Raw genomic sequence first — 20,479 nt, 5'->3', positions numbered from 1 at the left:
CTCTCCCTCTCCCTCTCTCTCTGACCCTCACCCACTCACATGAACTCTCCCGAAATAAAGTTTTTTAAAAAAGAATAACTTACGTAATTTCATGCATCTAATTTGTATACATGGGTCTGTTTACCATGTGAGCCATAAAGAAACAGTAACAGAATAACTACAATATGAGGGTAATCTACAATACAACTTACAGATTCCACATGAAATACATTAATCTATTTTCTGAGCATCATATACATGGACAGATACAAGTCATTTCTACTTTGCTCAACCTCAGTATTACTTTAATTTTCTGTATTAGTTCAGACATTTGTAAAGGTTGCTTACAAAAGATGGCTATCTACAGTAATTACTAACCTGCTCCTTAACAGTAGTATTCACGTTGGTCAGGTAATGCTGACATATCTGACAGAATACCCTCATCTGTTTCTTTAAACGCAGCAAATCCTCCTTGAAAAATCCAACATAAAAAATTGAAGATATTGTATACAAACCTCATGTATTAAGATACTTCAAATTACATAAAATATATCATATGTTTAACTATATTAACTTTGTACATTAGAGTTACTTATTTATTATTCATCAGAACGAAAAAGACAAATTAGACCATTTTTCTTAAAATCTGCAACAAATTGCAGCTTTAAAAATACCAGGTATATTAATGGGTAATATCCTAAGTGGTCTGGGTCCTTTAAAAGTAGAAAACCTATATGACTATATATGGCTATCTTTATAAACCTACTAACTCAGAATGTGTAAAGAGTAAAGATTTATGCTCCATCATCGTTTTGTAATTTGAAGGGTAGCCAATTGATGACGAAATTAATTAATAATAAAAGAGACAGTATCTTTTATTTCTTACTTGAAGTATACCAGTTGTACTTTTTAAAAACAGAGATGGACAAAAATCAGTTTCGTGGTATTACTCCAATTAAAAAAAAATTAAGGTCTTATAAACATACAATAAAAATAATCTTTTCCTTACATTTTTTTCCTAATTATTTACCAATTACCTTAAAATATTAAACTATTCTACAAAGATCATCCTCACTAATTTAAGGTATAACCTTGACCCATCACCTAATACTGGATCCCAAATGATAGAATATGAATATATATTGCAATAGACCATAAAGTTAAAGAAAAACAAGTTTAACTTGGAGATTGATTTGGTAAAGAAAATTCAACCAAGCTTCAGAACAAGTTTGTATTCAGTAACATTCATTTTTATCCTTTTCCTCTACTCAAAATATAATCTCCTTTCCCATTTTAATTTTTAATTCAATGCTTTTGACTTAGACGAGCAGTCATATTTGCTAATATGGCTACTGTTCCTACTAGAAGCTTGGCATTGAGTTAAATAAATTTCTTGGGTGTTTGACAAAAGTACACTGACAACAATACCCAATTGTTTTTTTCAAGGGGGAAATATCCATTTGTGGATATAACAGCATCTTGTGCATTATCAACTCAGAGAAATTCTAAGCATTTAAAATTATTCTGTGATTATATGCAAAAGAAATTTATTATCAAGACTATGGTTTTTGAGGGAAAAGCTATGAACAACTAAGTATCTTCTAGAAAGTGCCTAATATTTATACAGATATTATATAATACTTAAGGCAACATCTACTACACGTACAATGCTTAAGCTTCCAGTTTACAAATCAAAGAGGCAGTACTGCTTAGTTCAATTACTGAACACATCAAAGATTGCCATTATGGATAAAATTCTGAAAGTTCTACTACCTTGTAGCTGCCACATTATACTCAACCAGAAAGTGATTTATCATGAATTTGGAACATCAATAAAAAGATCTAGGTATGAACAAAGTGATCCCAAAACAATACTGAGGCCTATGAAGATCTAGGGGCAACTGGCTTGTTATCATCAATTTATATAGTCCAATAGCTATACGCTGGTTTCAAAGGCTCTTGGTCATAATTTACAAAATCTGTATTTCTATATGTTCTCAATACTATTGAGAATATGGACGTACATAAACTATGCCACCTTAAAATGTGAAAGAATTTTTCATTTAAAACCATGCCTTGAATCATAACATATTAATGTTCTTTCACTGAATATATATCAAACTACAAAAAAATCTTTCTAATGGTATACATGCCTAAATGGTACTTTAGAAATAAGCAACACTTTACTGAAATAACTGATCTTACTAAATGTGTACATGTGCTGAAAACAGTTAATGACACTGAGCGTAATAAGACCCTCACAGGACCACCACAAACCTTTGTAGAGCTGCTTTCAGTTATCTTTGCAAGCTGCCAAAGGATCACATAGTGAGTACACTGCAGGGCATGAATAACAATCTGTAAAAAGAAAAGAATACAGTTAAAATTAAAAAGTCACAAGTTTTCATTCTCGAAGTTAAATATGTAACTTGAAAATAAATAAAAACCTGTTCAGGCATGTCTCCATTTTCAATTCCGGTTTTCAATAGTTTGTAATTACAAGCAAACAAATCCCACTTTGAAAGATCATGAGCACTGTAAAAGACAAGTTATATTTAAAAGTTAAGCTTAATCACTTTGAGTGATTTGGGACTTGAATGTTAACAAAAATGCTGTTAAAGTAAATAAAGCAAACTTTTTAACATGCACCCGCAACAAAAACGAAATATGTTTTAAAAAGTATGGTATTTGACAATTTGTCAATTATTCCCCAATTCAAAACATGATTCTACCAACTACTTTTTATATAAAAGTGCAAGAAATCTAGCAGAATGTGATAACATTATAACCCTAAAACACACAAACTGGTTTTGATTTTGCTAGTTTTAAGGCATCAGAATATTAAAATTCAACTTACTTATGAAAAGCAGTGATTCTCTTCAATGTTGACAATACCTGATATGCATCATCTTCATCAGGCTCTTCCCCCTACAAATATTAATTAGACAGCATTAAACCTTAATAACTACCCACATGAAAAACTTTAGGCTATCACATTGGTGATACCACCTTGAGAAAAATAACCTAACACCACAAACTAAGTTTCTCATTCAATACCTAGTCTGCTCAAATTTAAAGCAGTATGGCTGGAGTAATGAGTCAATAGAGTTGTTATCACAGGTACATTATACTCACGAAAGAAAAACTGAATGACACTCTCCCCTTTCCCTTAACGTAACCTTGACACAAAACTAGGAAGTAATTTACTCTTTCACAGTAAAAGATGTATTAGGACAATAAAGAAAAATATAGTAAAGGACAAACAAGAGATCATAAAGACAACAACCTAAAAGATAAAACCTAAATGAACGAAACACAGTGCTCAAGAAAGACATATCGACCTTTTTGAGTATCAATTTTCCAATTTAGAGTAACTTAAGTTTTTGAAAATTTTATGAGTCTTACTGCCATGAAACTTATAATTTTTTTTAAATACTATCAAACTTACTATACTGAACCCTGTGTCTCTCAAAAAACACTTTGTTTCTAAACTTGAATTTTTCTACACAAGTAATTAAACTTAATTAATCCACTGCTTGGGGCGCCTGGATGGCTCCATCAGTTAAGCGTCCGACTTCAGCACAGGTCATGATCTCAAGACTCATAAGTTAGAGACCTGCATTGGGCTTTGCGCTGACAGCTCGGAGCCTGGAGCCTGGAGCCCGCTTCAGATTCTGTGTCTCCCTCTCTCTCTGCCTGTCCCCCACTCGGGCTCTCTCTCTCTCTCTCTCCTTCCAAAATAAATAAACTTTTTTTTTTATTTTAAAAAATAATAAAATAAACTTAATTAATCCATTGCTCGATTTTGACTTAACTTGCCCTAGTCACAATCACATCTAGCCAACAGTACAGCCATTAAATTTTTTAACTAAAGGGGTGCCTGGGTGGCTCAATCAGTTGAATGTCTGACTTTGGCTCAGGTCATGATCTCATGGTTCGTTGAGTTCAAGTCCCACATCGGGCTTGCTGCTGTCAGCCTGTCAGCGCAGAGCCTGCTTCAAATCCTCTGTCCCCCTCTGTCCCTCCCCTGCTTGCACTCTCCCAAAAAATAAATATTAAAAAATAAATTTTTTAACTAAGAAATGTCATCATTGTACATTAACATATTTGCACAGACCTCCAATTAAGCAAAACTTAGTAAGCATGGAATGTTACACACACCCAAAATAAGAAAGTTAAAGAAGTAACAAACAAGAAAACTGAAAATTACAAAGTCCATTATGATTTTTGTAACATTAGTGACAAAAGTTAGGTAGAAAAGGCTAAATGCATTCATTTGAGAATTATGACATTTTATTTTACGCACGTCAATTACTGTTAGGTATGTATTTCCAGAAAATACAAAACTCAAAAAATACAAGTACATTTGAGTGTCACAATTTAAGTCTCTTTAGGAATATAATAGAACAAAGGAAACCTCCAAATGAACAGTGGCTATAACAGCAATTTATCAAGGCTTTACAATATCAAAGATCATTAATTGCCTTTCCTTAGTAACACTGTCAAAACACTAAGAAATAGCCTTCTTTTATGAGGCTACATGGCCATAGTTTAGTTCTACTTTTCTGTTCCATTTATACCCTAATTGCCTAATAGCCTCTGGTTCAGCTAAACCCTGGTAACTTCTGAGATTTTTTTTTTTTAATTAACAAAAGGGGAGGGAGTATCAGTTTTGCTTCCACCTTCTCCCAGTCACAGATTCTTACCACCTTCCCATTTTCGTGGAGTAACAGTAACATGATGAATCAAAGAACAAAAAGTCTGAACATTTTAAACATACTGCTAGGGACTATGACCAGGACACATGAATAATTCAGTTACTGAAGGGGAGGAACCCAACTGACAAAATACTTGTAATATATACCTCTTGCAGAAAATCTTCAAGAAGCCGGTTAAATTTATCTGCCAACTCATCTATCAGTTGACTTCTTGAAATATCTACCCTGTTGAAGATTGTGAACTCTTCATTACAGAGTGCATGGTAAGTTTTAGAACATGCTTCCAAAACATCTGTATCTGTGTGCTTCTCTACAATATTCCGGATCTGTCGTAATAAGGCATCCAAATGCTGCAAAATCAAAGGTTTGTTTTTTTTTTTTTTTTTCCAGTAAAACTAAGGGAACATATAAATAAAAAAACCACTAAGGTACATATGATAGGCACAGAAAGACTACACCTCTGCGACAAAAAGCTTCAAATATGGTAACTCTACAACAAATAGGGCATACATTTTGATGTTTTTCCAGTTGTGGAAAATAAATACAATAACCCACCCATACGTATTTCCTCAGATTTAATGGGAATAATATTACCAATCTCATAGGGCTTTGGTGAAAATACAAAGAAGTTACAATAGTTCCTGGAACACAGTAAAGGTATTCAATGAATATTAACTGCTCTCATTTTACAGTTACTATTATCCAGTTATCTAACCCCAATTTCCACAAATGATCAGATATATTCTCATAATGGGTAGGAATGAGGGTATGGCTATGGGCATGAATCAAAAGGAAGCCTCATTAATGCCATTCTTTAAATCCAACTTAGAGAAAATAAAGAAGATATATAAAATGTAGATTTCCTTTAGCATTAGAAATTTCAAAAATATAAACAATATGATGAGATGAACTAAACCAATAACTTTTGTTCAAGGTGTCTTTACACAGAGAAAACACTGTACCTTTTCTAATCGTCCAGTGGTATATATTTCCAAATCAAAATACTGAGGCAACTGCAACAAGTTAGTCACCTTTTCTGCATCTATAGAATACTTTGAAATAAAAAGAAAATCATGACAAAACATCACAAAAATGTTAGGTAGACATTATGATAAAAATCTGCATGGCATTTCCAAACAAATCCTGTAATTTCTCAGAAATACTCTGACATTACACAAATGTACCTTAGCTAATAACTGAGGAAGAGCCACAGCAAAAAGTTCAGTGATTTTTGTCCTGTCATCCAACTGGGTCTTCTTCTCCTTCGCTGTCAGCACCTGAATGAACACAACAATGCTTTTAAGTATTTACTAAACCTATTAACATTGTTAGGTGCTCAAGTTCAAGTTAAGACATACAAAATAAGTGATGAAACTATATTTTAAATGATGGATACTAAAATTTCTACTATAAAATATGAAACCCAAAAGTAACAGAGAATAACCTGCACAATTATTTTAAAAGCTACCTAAAATAACAACAATAAAAAACTTTGAAGGATTCCAAAGGCAAAATCAATACCCAATTAGACTAACCAACTCTACCATTAGATGAATAAAGAAGCAGTTAGGAATAGAAAATGTAGTTTAGAATCTTCTATAATAACGAGATTGAGTAGCATTTCAGCCTACTCTAAGCTATGGGCCATGATCCATGGATTATGAATTCAACATAGTAAGTTATTATCATCAATTAGAAAAACAAGAAAAAATGGAAAATGAAGTAAGTTACATACTGTAAGTTTCAGTATTGTTTGATGAAGTTTTGTTTCAGTTACACATAAACACACATATATAGGTGTATACCAGGTGATAAACCATGTATTTTTATGCCTCATAATCAAAATGTTTAAAAGGCTGGTGAATTATTGGTCTACAATGCAAATATATGTGAACTTTGCAGTGATACGTTAAAAAATAATCCAAGGAAATAGGTATTTCTCCATTTTAATGAATAAACATGTTTTAATTTCTAATTTTTATTAAAAGAAAGAGAAAGCAAGTCTACAAATAAACCAAAACACAAAAATGGACCATTCTAGGGGCACCTGGGTGGCTCACTTGGTTAAGCATTCGACTCTGGATTTCTGCTCAGATCAGGATCTCGCAGCTCAGGAGATGGAGCCCCATGTCGGGCTCTTCACGCACAGTGCAGAGCCTGCTTGGGATTCTCTGTTTCCCTCTGTCTCTGCTCCTCTCCTGTTCTGTCTAGTCTCTCTCTCCCTCTCTCAAAAATACATATATATTTTTTAAAAATGCCCTTGTGAGTTATATTTAGTCTTGAGCAGAGACTATCACTGTATCTCCTGAAGTAACTGACAAAGTATCTTATGGAAGGAACTCAAATTTTCCAAATTGCTAATGCTTTAAAATTTACTTCTAACACATATTAGCAAAGATCATCTGAAAAATAAAATTTAAGATTCAAAAATATGGCTCTATAGTTACAAACAAGAATTTTTTTAGGGGTGCCTGGGTGGCTCAGTCGGTTGGGCGTCCCTTCAGCTCAGGTCATGATCTCACAGTCTGTGAGTTTGAGCCCCGCATCGGGCTCTGTGCTGACAGCTCAGAGCCTGGAGCCTGCTTCGGATTCTGTGTCTCCCTCTCTCTCTACCCCTCCCCCACTCACACTCTACCTCTCTCTCTCAAAACTAAAATACAAACATTAAAAAAAAATTTAAAAACAAGAATTTTTTTAATGATATTGAAAAGGCAGAAATATACTTTAAAATACTGAAACGATACTGACATACCCTTTTTCCTGTCCCTCTTCCCACAGGAGGATGACATTCAGCTGCTTGTCTAATGGTACAAAGCATTATTTCAATCAGAGCACTCTCCTGTCTGTCTGTTAATGCTGAAAAAAAAGAATCAGAAAGAGTTAACCTGTTTCTTTTTCCTATATGCCACTTATAAGTATTACATAACAATTCCTTCTGCCTGTGACAGAATCTGACCTAATGTACTAAAGAATATCCCATTACTGTATCACAAAAAGGATGAGAACAAGGCAAACGATCCTGAACAGTACAAATCTGTGCATCACTGGTCCACAATTTGACCAAGGATATGAACACAGATACCAGGAGGAAAAAAAATCAACAATATTGACAGCAACTACATCTTTTTACATAGTATTCGTGTATATGAAAACACGATTATTCACAAAGATTTTCAGTTACGTTTTAATATTAAATACAAATGGAATAAGTATAATCTATTTTCAAAACTGTCTAGACAAGAAAACAACCACTTACCTTCTTCTCCACTAAGTGGCTCCTCCAGCAACAAGCTATTCATACATTCCCAGTCTTTCAGTAGCTCGGTAGCACAGTCCCACATGCTGTCCACAAGGTATGCTGCATGCTCATGTAACTAAAATTTAAAAAGAGCAACGTGCTCTTAGACAAATAGTACACTAGCCTTAACTCAAAGGAATGGAAGCTTTGTTGGCACCACATACAAACTCAAACAGCATATCTGTTTGTTGAGGTCAAATGGAAAAAAGGACAAAGAAGACACTTGCCTCAGCTTGCTGTGTATAAGTTAACCTAGTTAGGTAGTATCATTAAATATTCCTCACAATAGTCATTAAACAGTTTACAAGAAAATTAATTCTGAAAAGATTATATACATTTAAGTTTAGTGCCTATTTTGACTCAATACTACATGAATTAACTACAATTATACTGGGATTTTAATTTAATGGGGGTGATAATGGTTACTTAAAACATAAAATACGTGTTTAACTTATCAATTCAATATATAAGCATATTATTTCTCTTCATTCTGTGAAGCTTAAAAGGTCCTATAGCTTCCCAACTCATTTTAGGGAAACATTACAATAACACCAAAAGCTGCCAGAGACATTACAAATAAAACAATGTATGGACCAACATCTTACATGAATACAGAGGGAATAGAAACCAGCAATATATAAAAAGGATAACAGATCACACTAAGTAGGTTTTGCCCTAAGAATGCAAGGTTGGTTCAAAATTCAAAAAACCAATCAACATAATTCAATTATTAACATAATGAAGGATACAATAAAACAATCTTAAGGGACACAGAAAAAGCATTGGACAGAATTCGACATCCATTCAAGATAAAACTCAGCAAAAGGGATAGAAGGAAACATCCTCAAATAAACAGTTACACAATACCCATAACTAATAAGAGAACAGAGAGATATTGGACACTTTTCCACGAAGATCAACAACAATCCAAAGATGTCTACTCTCACCTATTCTATTCAACATTCTACTGGATGTCCTAACCAGTGCAATAATGCCAGGGAAGGGGTACCTGGGTGACTCAGTCTCTTGATTTTGACCCAGGTCATGATCTCACAGGTTTGTGAGTAAGAGCCCCGCATCAGGCTTGCGTTGACAGTGCAGAGCCTGCTTGGGATTCTCTGTCTCCCTCTCTGTCCACCCTGCTCCCAACTTGAATGTGCACAGTCGGTGTGTCTCTCTCTCAAAAAATAAACAAACAGTGACCAAAAAAGTAACACCAAGGAAAAATGGCATAAATGAAATGAAATAAACCTATCGTTATTCGCAATGACTTGATTGTATTATTAGAGAAAAACTCAACAGATCTATTAAAAACTTACCAAACTAAGTGAATTTAGCAAAGTTACAGTTAAGAGGTCCATATGCAAAAAACAACTGTATTTCTATATGCAGAAACAATTAGAAAATTTAAAGACTCTAAAAGTGATTAAGTAATACAGAATATGGACACCAAAAATGTATGTTGGATTCTCTCAAATTCTTGTCAGCAGGTTTTCAACCTGAAGGAGACCTAAGAGCTGATGTTAAATGTAAATCCCTATCTCCTTCTTTACAACAAAAGTAATAAAGCAGGTACCAAATACTGAGAACGAAATGCAGGGTCTGTGTTAAGAGTTAATTTCTTAGGTAACAAATTATTACCCATATTTTTACAAGGGAAATGGGGCATAGAAAAACTAAGTAACTAAAACAAAGTTATACAAATAATAATCAGAGGACCCCAATTGGTCTTTCTGATTCCAAAGCTCATACTCTAAGCTCTGTACATAAATCCTATTATTTGAACATCTTAAGAAAAGTCAAAAGTTTTTTTAAACTTTGTGTAATGGGTACAACTACTCTATCCAAGATTTTCTGTGATATGTGGAAGATTTTAAAATATACATTATTTCAACCTTTTCTCCAAATTGTTTTGAACACACGCATAAAATGAACATTAACTAACCTCACTTTCCAGAAAGAAAAAAACCAATGTCTTCACAAGGTTGGCATTTGGACCTTGTCGTCCCCTTCTTTTCATCATTCCGTCCTCCTCTGGATCTCTACGACTGAAGAGCCTACAATCAACACAAAAGATTTACTTTTAAAACAAAAAAACCGTTATTTCCTAATAAAAAAAAAAACTGTCTGGATTCCATATTTTAAGCATCTAACTAAGGAGAGTAAATGAAACCTGGGTAGGTAGAGTACTCTACAACATGATACCCAAGTAAATAACTGCTATAAACCTTTTTAATTTCAAACTTGATAGTACTTCTAAGTCCTCTTAAATTAACTTCTCAAGTTAATTGTATGGAGTTACGAATTATTTCTTTTTAAAAACATTACTGCATTTTATGCAACCATTCCTTTTCATGAAAATATTATACTAGCCTATATCATTTATGCCCTAAATCTATGACACTCATCTCTTTAAAACTAAACATGTATTTTCTTTCTATCCTTCTTGCAATTATCCCAAAGTCTGAATTTAGTGGCCTCTTTCTATGGACATCATGGTGGTTTTTCCTTATATATAACAAAAGAGAACCATCACTGGCAGCAACCAATAGAAAAATGGAATATGAACATTTTATGTCATGTAGAACTTTCTAATAAAATTGCTTCTGCCAGGGGCGCCTGGGTGGCTCGGTCAGTGAAGCGTCCGACTTCAGCTCAGGTCATGATCTCACGGTCCGTGAGTTCGAGCCCTGCGTCAGGCTCTGTGCTGACAGCCCAGAGCCTGGAGCCTGTTTCAGATTCTGTGTTTCCCTCTCTCTCTGCTCCTCCCCTGTTCATGCTCTGTCTCTCTCTGTCTCAAAAATAAATAAACGTTAAAAAAAAAATTTAAAAAAAATTGCTTCTGCCAAATAGGCATTTTAATAAAATCTCAAAGATACATAGTTTAGTCCATGTGGTTCAAATTGTTCTCTTTAAAAGCCATTACATAACATTTGCTGAATGTTTTCTGTGGCCAAGATATTCACACTGCTATCCATACTACCTGATCTGAGGTGTTATAGCAACATGAAAAAGATTGTAGGATTCTTGGGATTCTTATGTCACACTATATCAAACACTTGAGGCAAAACCTTTTAATATTTTCTAAAGCAAAACAATTACAGGCTTAAGACTAAATATTATATTATGGGGTACCTGGGTGGCTCAGTCCGACTTCAGCTCAGGTCATGACCTCACAGTTTGTAAGTTCAAGCCCCGCTTCAGGCTCTGTGCTGATAGCTCAGAGCCTGGAGCCTGCTTCAGATTCTGTGTCTCCTTCTCTCTCTGACCCTTGCCCACTCACACTCTGTCTCTGTCTCTCTCTCGAGAATAAATAAACATTAAAAAAAATTTTTTTTTAAGACTAAATATTACATTAGGAAGGGCAATATTTGGAAGCTGACATGGGAGAAAAGAATGAAAAATTAGGAAGAGGTCAGTCTTAACATGATGATATAGATATATTTTTGTATATTTTATCCACTAAAAGGCATTTCCCTTTAAAGATTTAACTTCTACAAATCAAGTGAATTGGAGGAAGGTTTAAATGTGAAAGTTACGCCATGTACTGAATAATTTTTTAAATGAGTTATATACATCTTTAGTATCAATTATAGCACAAGGAATTACTGTCATAAAAGTATACTTTACAAAATAACAAAAATATAGGTTTACTTTTTGTAGAGAAATTCCCCAGCTGCTACTGCTACTGGCCGGTGAGCTGAATAAACCAGATGGTAGACATTTTCACAATCTTCTGCAGTAAGAACTTCTTCACTACTCCTAAAAAAATAAATGAGCAGGAGCAGTTTCAACAATGACTTAATTTTAAAGACACTGAGAGTACAACAATCCGTGCTCATACATTAAAAAACAGTACACTTTTACTAACTTCTGTTTAAAAAAAAAAAGAAAAAAAATCAACCTTATTTGAGTATCATCTGTCAGTAAAAGCTTACACTGACAAAAGAGCTGCATATTTTTTAACATCTAAGATCAATGGGAGGAAAAATTAGAGTGAATACCAAATGTACTGAAATATATGATGAAGAGAAGTGATAATGTGACAAGGATGCAGAAGAGAAATGAAGACAGAATGAAAACTAATGTAAAAAATTAAGGGGTGGCATTCTAAGAGCTTAGAGTTAATCACAGAAAATACTCTGTACTTCATAGTGATATTAAGAATATCACAACATTAAAATATACCAACACCCCAATTCTCTCACAATGATGAATACTTCATTCACCATGTACTGAACACCATAAGGCAATGCAAATAGATTTTTGAAATAGTTAAAATTCAAGTGCCAAAGACCTTTAATTGCAATCTATATTGGAAAAATCTTACTAAAATGTACTGCTCATTTCCCTGATCTCATTTTTAAAAAACAAAATAAACCTTGGGATGCCTGGGTGGCTCAGTCGGTTAAGTGGCTGACTTCAGCTCAGGTCATGATCTCATGGTTTTTGAGTTAGAGCCCCACATCAGGCTCTGTGCTGACAGCTGAGAGCCTGGAGCCTGCTTCGGATTCTGTGTCTCCCTCTCTCTCTGCCTCTCCCCCACTTGTGCTATGTCTCTGTCTCTCTCTCTGTCTCTCTCAAAAATAAAATGTAAAAAAAATTTTTAAAAACACACAAAATAAACCTAATAAAATCTTTTTGGTAAATAAAAGTCATTATTAGGCCCATCAACCACAGTACCTCAGGGTAAACCTTGTTAAGTTCTTCCCTTATGGACTCTGTATTCAGGGTCCTGGCCTCTGGTACCTCTTTCACCCCTAATATGCAATCTAGGTTTTTAGCATTATATGTAAATTGAGAATCACAGGACCACCAACACAGAAAGAAGTCTAAGTGTGTTAGATGGTTAGTTGAGGAGCTCAGATCCTTTTTGGTTTTCTGCTGTGCCCAAGGATTCCAGAAGTCTGATGTCTAAGGAAATAGTACTTCTCTTTAAGAGAAACAAAACCAAAATGTTACAATTCAAGTTTCAAAAGCATTTTGACTTACTCTATGTATAATACTGAATCGTTATTGGAAAAACCATTTGGGTCATTTTCTTTAATTTTTTAATGTTTATTTATTTTTGAGAAAGAGAGACAGAATGCGAGCAGGGGAAGGGCAGAGAAAGATGAAGACACAGAATCTGAAACAGGCTCCAGGCTCTGAGCTGTCAGCACAGACCCCGACACGGGGTTTGAACTCACTAACTGCGAGATCATGACCTGAACAAAGTCGGATGCTCAACCCACTGAGCCACCCAGGCGCCCCCACTTGGGTCATTTTATAATTAAAAACTATATATATACTGACTCAAATCAATGTGCAGTAGTTCACTCATTTTAACTGTTTGAGAAGGAATGCTCCTGACAAGTTCCAGTGATGAAGTATGTAATAGCTGAATCAACTAAATGGCTATTATCCTTTAAAAAAATATTGAAAGATATCCATAAGGTATTAGAGAGGAAGGGAGAAGCTACGGAAATACATGTAGAGTACTATTACTTTCTTATTTATTTCAGAATTGTTTCAACACTTTCATAACGTATACAATATTTATAATTTTTAAGTTGAACTAAAAAAGAAAATGCAATAGTTAAGAATGCTCAAAACAGCTATTATCTTACATATTAATTTAATTCTTCCTCTATTGATAATCATTTAGGCCATACAAAAATTCTATTCTGGGGCGCCTGGGTGGCTCAGTCAGTTATGCATCCTACTCTTTGATTTCAGCTTAGGTCATGAGCTCACTGTTCGTGAGATCCAGGCTCATGTCAGGCTCATGTCAGGCTAGCTCATGTGCTGCCTGCTTGGGACTCTCTCTCTCCCTCCCCTTGCCCCTGTTCGCACGCTCTCTCTCCCTCTCAATAATAAACGTTTTTTAAAATTCTATTATAAACAATGCTATGTTATAGAATGTGAGCAACTAAAGTTTTGAACATAGATACTGTCAAGTTTCTTCCCAAAAAGGTTGTATCAATTTATAGTCACATCAATAATGTTTAAGGACCTGTTTTTGCACAGCTTTAACAAAATAGTGTATTAGCAAACACTTTTGTGTATCTGTCAAATGACAGGTTAAAAAAAATGATCTCATTTTAATATACTTGTCTCTATGTGTGGCTCAACATCTTTTCATATGTTTAAATTTTTATTTTCTTTTCTGCCCATGATTTGGTTTCCTGACTCTGGACTATTCTTGGGTTTCTATTCTTTAAATTGATTTACTGAAATTAACTCCTCTGATAAAAAAATATTTTGCCCAATCTGTCATTGGTTCTCTGAGTTTGTGGTATTTTATGTCATACAGACATTTTAAATTTTTTATGTAATTAATTCAATGATTTTTGTTATGTCTAGGTTTTATGTCAAGCTCTGAAAGATCTTGCTCAGTCATTTTACATATCAAATAAAAATGTTTAATCTCCCCCAGGTTTTCATCTAGTACTTGAATGGTTTCATTTATTTGCATTTAAACATTTCATCCATGTGGAAATTACTTTTGTATAAGGAATGGGATGGGAATCCGATTTTATTTTTCCCCAAATAGAAACTAGTTGTCACAAAACCATTTCTTTTTTTTTTAACCATTTATTTTCTTATAGGAAAATGTCACCCTCACCCTATACTAGGTTCCCTGATTCATTTGTGCTTGTCTCTATTCTTTATTCTCTGCTACTAATCACAGTCTATTCACACACCAGTACCGAAATCTAAAAATTACTATGGTTCTACAATATGACTTAAAATGATACTGCGCAGGGGTGCCTGGGTGGTTCAGTCGGTTATATGCCAATAAAAGAGTTTAAAAAGAGGAGGGCGAGAATTTTATTGGGAGTCCTAGGCAATGCTAATTTTAACCAAGTCACTTCCAGCCATTTGCGGACACAGGTAAAAAATAATTTATTTTGGGGGGGCGCCTGGGTGGCTCAATTGGTTAAGCATCCAACTCCTGATTTCAGCTCAGGTCGTGATCTCAGGGTCGTGAGATCTGGGCATGGAACCTGCGTAAAATTCTCACCTTTTCCCTCAGCCCCTCCCCCATGCTCACTCGCTCTGTCTCAAAAAAAATATTAAAAAAAAAAAAGAACATAATCTTAGAATGAACAAAGAATATCCTTTTTTAAAAATAATACTGGGCTTGGGGCGCCTGGGTGGCGCAGTCGGTTAAGCGTCCGACTTCGGCCAGGTCACGATCTCGCGGTCCGTGAGTTCGAGCCCCGCGTCAGGCTCTGGGCCGATGGCTCGGAGCCTGGAGCCTGTTTCCGATTCTGTGTCTCCCTCTCTCTCTGCCCCTCCCCCGTTCATGCTCTGTCTCTCTCTGTCCCAAAAATAAATAAAAAACGTTGAAAAAAAAAATTAAAAAAAAAAATAATAATACTGGGCAGTCATCACTCACTAAATGTTTTTTATCACAGCTTCACTGGCTACCATTACATGATGAATTTTCCATATGAGTGTCAGAATTAGCATGGTATGTTAAAAAAATCATTTTGCAATTATTATTTGGATCATGCTAACAAACTAAATGTCCACTGACAGATGAATGGGTAAACAAAATGTGGCATAAACATACAATGGAATATTACTAAGCCTCAAAAGTAAATGAAATCCTGATACATGCTATAACATGAATAAACTCAAGACATTATGCTAAGTGAAATAAGCCAGATACAAAATTACAAATACTATGTGATTCCAGTTATAGGAGTTTCCTAAAATAGTCTAATTTATAGAGATAGAAAGTAGAACAGTGGTCACCAGGGGCTGGGGGGAATGAAGGAATAGGGCGTTAGTGTTTAATGGGTAGAGAGTTTCAGTATGGGATGATAAAAATAGTTCTGGAGATGGATAATGGTGATGGCTTCACAACAAAATAAACATACTAAAGGCCTCTAAACCATACACTTAAAAAATGTTTAAAATTGTAAATTTTTATTGGCTGAGTAATATTCCTGTGTGTGTGTGTGTGTGTGTGTGTGTGTGTGTACATGTGTACACTGTATCTTATCCTTCATCTGTTGATGGGACAGATTACCTGCTTCTTAAACTTGGCTATTGTAAATAATACTCCAATAAACACAGAGGGACATATATCTGTTTGAATTAGTGTTTCCATTTTCTTTAGGTAAATACCCAGTAGTGGAATTACTGGATCCTATGGTACTTCTATTTTTAGTTTTTTGAGGAACCACCATACTGTTTTCATCTATAAAGAACTCATACAACTCAATACCAAAAACATCTGATTAAAAACTGGGCAGAGGACCTGAGCAGACATTTTTACAAAGACATACAGATGACCAACAAACAAATGAAAAGACGGTCAACATCACTAATCATTAGGCAAATGCAAATCAAAACCACAATGAGGTATTACTTCACAACAGTCAGAATGGCTAGTATCAAAAAGACAAATAACAGTGTTGGTGAGGTTGTGGAGAAAATGAACCCTTGTGCCAAAGGGGAGGGGAGTGGGGCAAATGGGCAAAAATGGATGAAGGGATTAAGAGGAACAAATTTTCAGTAATAAAGTAAGTGACAAGGATGAAAAGTATATCATAGGGAATATAGTTAATAATACTATGATACACATATTGTGGTGAGCGATATATATTATTTTTGAAATACTATGTTGTATACCTGAAACTAATTTAATATTATGTCAACTACACTTCAATTAAACATTTTAGGGGCACGAGGGTGGCTCAGTCGGTTAAGTATCCGACCTCGGCTCGGGTCATGATCTCACGGTTCGGGAGTTCAAGCCCTGCGTCGGGCTCTGTGCTAACAGCTCAGAGCATGGAGACTGCTTCGGATTCTGTTTCTCCCTCTCCCTGCCCCTGCCCTGCTCATGTGCATGCTCTCTCTCTCTCAAATATAAACAAACATTAAAAAACAAATTTTTTAAAATACGATGGCAAATTTTTCTAAAAAGGAAAAAATGTTGCATCACTATTACATTTGAACATAATAGAATTTTCTTTTTTAGTCTTTCTCTTTCTCCCTTTTTTTTAACTCTCAAGTTAGTCAACATAGCCATAGTCTTGGCTTCAGAGGTAGAACCCAGTGCTCATCCGAAAAAGTGCCCTCCTTAATGCCCCCCACCTGGGGGGGTGGGGGGGAGGTTAAATGCATAAGAGAATGTTTTAAATTCAGATTGTTTACAGAGAAATTTCAGTAAATACTATTTTCTAAAAGAGTGACAAAATATAATAGGCATATTTAATATACTCAAGTGTTTAACTTTATTTCAAGGGCACCTAAGACAGTGAAATGGAAAGGAAACTGGCCATCGGAATGGGAACACATGAATTCCTAGCTCAGTTAAAATATTCTACTCTAATGGTTTCCTCTTCCTATTTCTACAACCTTACGTGAGAAAATTAAACCTCTAGCTGTAAAAATTCTGTGACTTAAGTAATTAAAATTTAAAACCAGATAAATTTAAACTATATACTCTAATGTTTTATTTAAACATCTGAACATTAATAATATGCAATAAATACATACTTACTGTAAAACAAGAGTAAGTAATTTTATTGCTTGTACTGCAACATCATATTCTTTGTCAAGGGTCATAGACACAATTCTATCCTAAGGACAAAAAAATTAAGATATTTTTAAAGTAAAAATTAGAAAAAAAATTTTTAAAAAAATAAAGTAAAAATTATAGAAAAATATTTTCAAACAACAGGTAATTTTTAAAAATTTAAAGTTATACTAACCTTGAACCGACTGGTAAAAAGCTCCAGTTTGGAATTAAGCTCTTTGTTATAATAAAGCCCTTGTAGAGCAGTGAGACATTTGAGTCTTACCTCACCTTGCTAAATGAAACAAGAGGAGAAAATGCATTAAAACTCTGCATATCTTCAACGTGAATATTCAAGACATAAACAGTATTTTCTACTTTAAATATTTAAGTATCTTCCATACAATTCTCCAAAACTTTCATTTTCAAAACCTCTCATCCCTGATAATGCAAAAATAGAAATCAATACATACATTTAAGACTAAAGACCTTTTGGGTTACTATTTCTGTAGGTCAAATGAAAATTTTTTGAAAACTTATTCAGAGCAATACTACCGTGAAAGACAATAGAACATTTGACAGTAAGTTTTCCTTCAAAAAAAGTATTTGTAAAGGATGTATGCTAAGAGCTTCAAGGCTAGTGAAAAGGTAGCCTGAGAGAAAGGTAGATTAACAAAAAAACAGAAAATAAAAAAGGTCAAAGGCAAAGTAATTTATAATCTGGCAAAGATATGTGTTTATCAAAGAGAGAAGAAAAGTTAGAAAAATTTTAAAAGTATTTAGCACTCACATATTAAGAATAAGGACTCTTCTGACTGCTCTAAGAAATGCCTGACCACCACCTCATACATGATTCTAATGTTTCGCTACAAAAAGTAATTCAAGATTGATGTCCAAATCAGTGGCCAAGATTTAAAAGTCTAGGGGACTTTTATACAGGAGACCATGTTCTCATGTAAAAGATAGAAAAGAATAAAAGAGAGGGGCCTACAGGAATGTGGTCCCAGGCATACCTATACGCAGATACTCCTCACGAATGAGAGCTGTAGATAGCTATGCCTATATGTACACAAATATTCTATAAGAGCATATCTTACCTTATCATGCATAGTCCAACCAACATACTTTAAATAACTGTCATTTAGAAAGGCATCACTATACATTTTCATCCAAATGCCAATTTCTTCAATACAAATAGCTCGGATTTCAGCTATTGCATCACTAAATGAAGGAAAGAAAAATTACATATATTATAGTGCCACTACAGCAACAGGATTTGTGATTTAGTCAAGAGATGCCAGATACCTTTATGGATTACTGGGGATTTAAAAGTAGAACTGATGCATGATACCTGAATGCTTACAGTCTATTTGGTAAAGCATAATAGTCATCGCATGAATATTTAAAATTAAATAAAACTACGAACAAAATCGAATCCCTCACCTTTTATATCATGCCATATCCCAGCCTCTGCTCACACCTGCTGGGCACAGTGTGTTCAGAAAACAGCAGGCACACTAGTATAGTTAGAGCATAATTTTCCAGGAGAGAATTAGGTACACATAACATTGAGGCCAAGCTAAATTTGGATTTGAATGTCAGACTAAATTTATTTTGAATTCAGCCTATAGATACTGGTGAGTTACTGAAGGCTTCTGAGCAGAGGAATAACAACAAAAAAATGTTTTAGGAAAACTTCAATAATCTCTAGGTATGAGAAATGGTGGGAGAATAGACTAAGATAATGGTGACACCAGAAACAAAAAGGAAAAAATGGACAAAGGGACATTACAAAGGAAGTGATTCAATAATTGACAAGTTGAGGAAGTGAGGGAGAAGTTGAATAAAAATGCGACCAACATTTAAAGAATAGGTTAGAGGAGAAATGGTGATAAGATTACCTATTTCTTTCCTCTGCTCATTCAAAACAGCAAAACAAAACAAAACAAAATGAACCAAAAAAACCCTTAAATCTATCCAAACTTTCCCACTGACACGCAAAACAGTAGAGCCCAGAATTGTCATGCATAGTTTCTATTAACATAGTACATCCAAAGGCAATGAAGTATTCTGTGCTCTGAGTCCTAATCATAGAAGTAGCTTCCATCTGCTGGGCAGCTATAAGTCAAGCACATTACCCCATTTTTCAGAGAGAAAACATCAACTTCAGAGCAGTTAAATAACTTGACTGTCGAGTAGCTCAATCAGTGGAAGACCTTACCTTCTAACACTGATCTTGTTCCAGTGCTCCTTCCACTAATTTATACTGCCTAAACCACTAAATACCCAAACTTGAATAGGAAAAAAGAATTACATAGAGGGCGCCTGGGTGGCTCAGTCAGTTAAACATCTGACTCTTGATTTCTTGATATTGGCTCAGGTCATGATCTGGCGGTTCATGAGATCAAGCCCTGCATCAGGCTGCACGCTGACAGCACAGAGCCTACTTGGGATTCTCTCCCTCTCTCTCTCTCTGCCACTAGCTCCCATGTGCATTTGTGTGCTCTCTCTCTCTCTCTCTTAGAATAAGTGAATAAATTTAAACTATATAAAAAAAAGAATTACATAGAAAAAATGTCCTGACTTACCGGTATCTATGTACAAACACTCCCTTAAATATTGCATTCATCATATTTTCTATCTCGTCTTGATTTTCCTGAAGCTGAAAAGAATACATCATTTCTTTTCAATTGTAAGGAAGGACAATGAAAAGAACTTCTAGAAGTTGTTACAAGTACAAATGCAGGTCTCCCCAGTGTTTTGGTAATTAAATCTAATTTTTAATTCTACTAGACAACAGTAACCACACACAAAAATTAACAGCTGCTGTAGATCAGGTAGCCAAAGTCCCTTGATACCTAGAATATTTGACATGGCTTTTAATGTTTACCTGGTAGATTAGCCTTTTCTAAGGGTCACAAATTTCCACTGTAAAAAGGCACATAAGAATCTGTGAAGTAATTTATT

At 34.7% G+C, this 20,479-nt stretch overlaps 1 protein-coding gene across 8 annotated transcripts in view; it reads right to left on the bottom strand.

Moving 5' to 3' along the window:
* Nucleotides 1-20,479, bottom strand: part of STAG2 (STAG2 cohesin complex component) — a 140,783-nt gene that overhangs the window by 37,546 nt on the left and 82,758 nt on the right. For all 8 annotated transcript variants that reach the window (XM_058713542.1, XM_058713539.1, XM_058713546.1 and 5 more), the window contains 15 exons: nt 20,101-20,174; nt 18,610-18,733; nt 17,709-17,807; nt 17,498-17,577; nt 11,650-11,757; nt 9,941-10,052; nt 7,954-8,071; nt 7,450-7,553; nt 5,882-5,974; nt 5,660-5,749; nt 4,844-5,047; nt 2,837-2,907; nt 2,427-2,514; nt 2,257-2,337; nt 358-450 (listed from right to left, as the gene is read on the bottom strand). In XM_058713542.1, the coding sequence (XP_058569525.1) occupies nt 358-450; nt 2,257-2,337; nt 2,427-2,514; nt 2,837-2,907; nt 4,844-5,047; nt 5,660-5,749; nt 5,882-5,974; nt 7,450-7,553; nt 7,954-8,071; nt 9,941-10,052; nt 11,650-11,757; nt 17,498-17,577; nt 17,709-17,807; nt 18,610-18,733; nt 20,101-20,174 (1,539 nt within the window). The remainder of the gene's footprint in view (nt 1-357; nt 451-2,256; nt 2,338-2,426; nt 2,515-2,836; nt 2,908-4,843; nt 5,048-5,659; nt 5,750-5,881; nt 5,975-7,449; nt 7,554-7,953; nt 8,072-9,940; nt 10,053-11,649; nt 11,758-17,497; nt 17,578-17,708; nt 17,808-18,609; nt 18,734-20,100; nt 20,175-20,479) is intronic.

Source organism: Neofelis nebulosa, chromosome X (genome assembly GCF_028018385.1).
Source record: "Neofelis nebulosa isolate mNeoNeb1 chromosome X, mNeoNeb1.pri, whole genome shotgun sequence".
NCBI lineage: Eukaryota > Metazoa > Chordata > Mammalia > Carnivora > Felidae > Neofelis > Neofelis nebulosa.
The sequence above is the reverse complement of the archived record's forward strand: the minus strand, read 5'-3'. Positions and strand labels throughout refer to the sequence as shown.